Source organism: Quercus lobata, chromosome 4, assembly GCF_001633185.2.
Source record: "Quercus lobata isolate SW786 chromosome 4, ValleyOak3.0 Primary Assembly, whole genome shotgun sequence".
In the NCBI taxonomy this organism is placed as follows: Eukaryota; Viridiplantae; Streptophyta; class Magnoliopsida; order Fagales; family Fagaceae; genus Quercus; species Quercus lobata.
This window is the reverse complement of record NC_044907.1, coordinates 32,166,173-32,171,322: the sequence shown is the minus strand read 5'-3', so window position 1 is coordinate 32,171,322 and position 5,150 is coordinate 32,166,173. Positions and strand designations below refer to the sequence as shown.

The 5,150-nt window shown below is 36.4% G+C and overlaps 1 protein-coding gene across 2 annotated transcripts; it reads right to left on the bottom strand.

The window, feature by feature from the left end:
• Positions 1-599: 599 nt before the first annotated feature.
• LOC115983202 lies at positions 600-5,150 on the bottom strand. Of its 2 annotated transcripts, XR_004089907.1 has the most exons (3): positions 4,745-5,150; positions 1,968-2,351; positions 600-1,804 (listed from the first exon to the last, which is right to left on the bottom strand). XR_004089907.1 is itself a non-coding variant. In XM_031105848.1 (2 exons), the coding sequence occupies exons 1-2, from the start codon at positions 5,114-5,116 to the stop codon at positions 2,277-2,279; spliced, it is 447 nt and encodes a 148-aa protein (XP_030961708.1). In that variant the 5' UTR covers positions 5,117-5,150; the 3' UTR covers positions 600-2,276. The 2 variants fall into 2 exon arrangements, 1 of the variants encoding a protein (XP_030961708.1); XM_031105848.1 differs by having other exon boundaries at positions 600-2,351.

Here is a 5,150-nt window from a genome sequence, read left to right as displayed (position 1 = left end):
TTTCACAGTAATTTGTACAGTTTTGAATCTCCCTTGTTCTTGTGAATAGATATTAAAGTACTTATTATCCTCCACTCAGAAAACATTTTGATACTTATCCGCTCAAAATCCACCAAAGCAGGACCAAGTGCCTATTCACAGTAATTTGTACAGTTTTGAATCTCCCTTGTTCTTGCGAATAGATATTAAAGTACTTATTATCCTCCACTCAGAAAACATTTTGATACTTATCCGCTCAAAATCCACCAAAGCAGGACCAAGTGCCTCATGATAGATACCCTTGACACTTAAATTCAGCACCACATGATAAATTCCAATGTGAATGAATGTGCACCATTGCCATAGTTAGAAGAATATGTAGGACCTATGCAAGAGCATTAACATCAACCTCATAACGATGTCTTAGTAAAAATTCTAGCTAAAATTTTCGTATTTGCTATTCTAATTAACATATTGTTTGTTTGTTTGTTTTTTTAATTATTATTCGCCTTATTACATTGATAGTTAACTATGATTTTGGGGGAAGTCTTGTCAAATGGGTCACCAGTTGGATGCTACCACTGTGTTTTCTCGAAGCAACGATGGATCAACATACTCACTTCATAAAATTTTCTATTGTAACTTTCCAAAAGAACAAGTCCACATAAATAAAATCACCCTCATAGGCGCTCTTTATCTCTGACAAAATTAGTTATTTTAGATTCCCCAATTGAATTCAACTATGCTAGAGTAAGGATCAATGCAACAAAAAGATCGAATAGGTTCCACCAAATCTGTAATCTCCAATAGGCAAGGTTCCTTTGAGTTAAGCAGTGCAAGAAGCTATTTGCAAACTCAATAACCATCAAGGCTTTTAGTGATAAGTAGGCTGCCATCCATAGTTGATCACCCAGAGAGGAAGCTGGTCTCTGCAAGCCACCATAACTGCTCCATTGCTGTCTATAATAACAATCCCAAAGCTCGCTTTGCTGGTTGCAATGAAAGATGTCAGTGCCATGTTCATCTTAAAATGATGAGGCGGTGGTGGCTTCCATTTCAATGGAACGGAGCTTGTGCCCGCTGATTTGTCTCTATTCTCCATTGAACATTTCTATTACATCCATATAGCCACCTAAAATGTCTTTGGATCCAGCGTGTGAAGTGTTTGCAACGCTTTTCCCACCAGTTCAATGAAAGGCATATACAGACCCAACAAGAGCTTTTTCAACACCCCTGATTCTAACCAACATTTTTGAGCACTGGTACATTCCCAAAACGTATTAGTTCCTTTATAATGCCTCATAATACAAATGAGCACTAAAACAACCATTTTTATTTAATTTCTGAAACACCTTGTCCTCCATACCCATACTGATCCAAGCTGAGAACACCACCACAAAGAAATTAGTCCAATTTTGAACAGGCCTCAAATGGATTCCAATGCACCCTACCATAAATCACCTCCGTATATTCAAATTTCAAACATCATAGCATCTTTATTTGCAACTAGCTAGAATAGCATAAGAAATAAAGGAACCAAATGACCAATACCATTCCAAGCATCATGCCAAAACCATCCCTACTTTATATCCAACAAAACTATACAAAGAGTCCCACCGTGCACTGATGGCCTTCCCAACTTCCAACCCATGTGTTGTGCAGACAAAAGTAGAAGGCTGATTGTAACTTGCTATCCTCTTTCCGAGTAGGCAAAGATTTACCCACGTAGAAAAGATGATTCATTTGAATCGACATCTACTTTTTATGTACCTACCTCCAAACATACTTCTACTCTCGCTGTCACCTAAATCCTAATTTTTTTATCCTGCGCAAAAATTATTGGAGGGTGTCACCATATGGTTTTACACTAAATCCTTATAGAATTTAAATCCAGATATTAACTCAATGTAATCAGTGGTAGCAAGCTTGTTATCAAGGATTATCTAAGAAAAAGAAAAGGAAACTCAAGCATATAGGAAATTTCTCACCCATTTGTTCATCATGGACAAAGAGCACACAACATATTACTTCTGGTTTGAGAGAAGCAAGGACGGTTCTTAAACATAGAAAAATCTTCTGCTAGCTTCTCTTTGAAAAGAAACAGAAAAGTGTAACCATGAGTGTGCTTTTACGCATGCATGATATCCGTTCTCTGTAAATGGATTTGTTTTCATTAAAAAATATAGACAATGATCTTCAAAGAAGATGGCCGGACAAAGCTAAAATCATTCTCAGAAATAAAACTCAATGCCTAAAAAATAACAAAAATATTCCAATTTATATATACGAGAAGTAACTTATTTATCTCGTGCCCTTGGACGAACTCCAAGTCCAGTTCTTATATTTGCACCCACTTCCAGGAGGTCTTCCACCTATATAATATATGCAACATTGAGCACATTTTCAAAGGATTCAAAATACAATTCAAAAGGATAATTATGTTGACTTCGCTACCTGTAAAAGGTCATATATGAGAATAGAAACACTTATATTTCTTTATAAATGCCACTCTCCATCCCATAAATGAAAAGAAGAAACTTTAGACATGCATAGACACAAGCTGACAGCTGACACAAACACAAAGGATGGCGAAGGAAACAATAATTAATAAATAAACCAAACAATCGCTTGAGAAAAGTTCTTCACTTTTAGGTATAGTGAGAGATTAATTATTATGCCAATGTGCTCTAGTTCAAACTGTAACTGGGTTCAAAGCCCACTACGTGCAGGAGTAAACATGGATATAATAATAATAAAATATTAGTTATTATTATTATTTTTTTAATTGGTAAGTTACATACTCACTTGGTAGGTCTTACACCAAGAAGTTTACCCTCCACCTTGCTCTTACAAGGAGGTTCCATTTGAGTTATTGTTAGTCCCCCCTCCCTTTTACTCTTTTCTAGTGATTAGCAATAAGATCTTCAAACATTATCAAATGAAAAATTATTATCCATTACAAACAGCCAAACAACAAGTGAAGTAAGTTTCATAATCCCTATATAATTAGTGATAATGAGGTGGAAAAGATGCGATGCACAGTGATTTATTGATCAATTATCATAGCTGATAAATTGTTGAACTCATAGTAGCAATTTGTCTGCCAAAAAAAATCAGCTTAGTATAGAATAAATAATTAGGATTTTAGGTGACATCATAGAGGGTTTGAAGTATGTTTGGAGATGAGAATAGAAAAAGTAGAAATTTAGGGTGAAAAAAAGAGGTAGAAGTACTTGACTCTAACTGCCAGGAGGTTGGAAGAAGAAAAAGAGAAGAGAAAAAAGAAATAAAAGTTTAAAAGATTATCTCTAACATCTGCCAAAAGAAAGAGAACATCTTTTGACACCCAAAATTTAACTCAAAGCAATGGAGCAAAGATACAATTGAAACACAATCCCTTCCAAGTAATGACACAACAACGAAGTATAGCTAAGTTTTTATATATGGCCAAGAGGGCATAATTCCAGTTAGGAGGTTCAAAATTCAGAACCAATAAAGGTAAAATAGAGCTCACATGTGTTGGAAAACTTTTCAAGCATTAATGCTCTCAGTACACCCCAGCTAAAATCACTCATAATAGAAAAAAATCAAGTTGGGGGAAAGGACTCAACTCAACTTCAAATAACAAATTAGATGACTCATTCTGTTACCATCATCACCAAATACTGGTTAACAACTAAATAGATCAAACAATAGGCAAACACTGAACAAAGAAATTCTATTTACAGAAAATATGAGGAAAGAATATCTGTTTTGTTCAATGCTTATCATGACATGGGCAAGTTACCACCAGGACGCACTGCCAACCTTTTTAATTAAAGCCTGAAATAGGACTAGAACCCTAGAAGTACCTGTGATTAATAAACACTTTTTGCGACTAACAAAAGACAAAAATCACATCAAATGTTTTTCTTTTTACTCTTTCAATTTATTCAATGAATAACATACTCAAATTAAACAGTGTTGACAAATGAGCAGACAAGTTCATTTAATTTTGTTCTCAGGGTGTGTTTCTACGGATCCATACTCTAGAGTTCTTAAGGGAACTCCAACATAAAATTTCTGGAATCCTGTCCATCCATTTCGTCACGTCAGCAACATTTAAACGAACGTTGACTATCACCATTTTGGTTCAATTTAAATTATTGATGATGTGGCAAACAAAATCTAACCCACCTATTTCAAAATAGATATAAAAAGATTTTGTGAAGGGTAAAACTTAGGTGGATTACGTTTCCCAATTAAATTAAAATGCAGTACAGCCTTGTGTTTGCATTTAATTGAGGAACCTAATGTGGTGTACATAAGTAACTGTTCCCAAGTTTCGCCCTTTTACGAAACCTATCATTGAATTACCTAAAGACTCTGAAGCATCCTAAATCGGGTTTCTATCATATGAATTTTGAAGGAGACACATTGAAGATTGTTTAAGACCCATCTTACACAAGTAGTAAAGTAAATCTACAGATAACATATCCAATCATGTCAGATGAACTACAAAAAAAGACACACAGTTTAAGCAACGACCAAAACTCCTTAGTTCTTCGTAATGAAAATGGTTTATGTTGCAGTTTCCTATGATTCTTTTTTTTTTTTCTCATAAATAGCACATGAATTATTTACTTAAGTTGTTCCACACTGTTTCACATTTATAAAACATTCGAAAATGAACAATAAAACAGCCTCGACTAGATATTGAAAAGACTAAAAAGCCCCTAAAATGCCACAGAGAGAGAGAGAGAGAGAGAGAGAGAGAGAAGCAGACCTTGTGGATGCCGGAGACATGGAGGACGGAAACGGCGGCGGTTGCGGTGGCACCGACGAAGAGGGAGGCGACGGAGAAGGCTTTGAAGGGCATGAAGTGGGAGTCGCCGGCGTGGCCTCTTTTGAAGGAAGATATGGCCCACCCCAACTGGGCAGCACTAGCTAGGGCCCACCAGATGTGGCTGTAGGTCCTAGTCCCAGTCCCACCACCACCAGCACCGCCGCCTTCGTTCTCCTCCATCTGCGATCCAACTTCAACTTTGCCCTCTCCAGCTTTAGCTCTTACAGTTGCAGAGTCTTGCTCTGCCCCCAACTCTCTTTTTAGTCTATCTAAAATTTGTTGTACATTCTTTGATTTCCCCTTTTTTTGCATGGGCTTAACTTGGGCTTTAGACCTGTTGGGGGAT

What these genes read in the sequence shown, in the direction of transcription:
- LOC115983202 (XM_031105848.1), bottom strand. Translation starts at nt 5,116, where the DNA reads ATGCAAAAAAAGGGGAAATCAAAGAATGTACAACAAATTTTAGATAGA. An exon ending in ATGTCTCCGGCATCCACAAG is followed by an intron (nt 2,352 to 4,744) that starts GTCTGCTTCTCT and finishes TATATTATATAG; the next exon opens with GTGGAAGACCTCCTGGAAGT.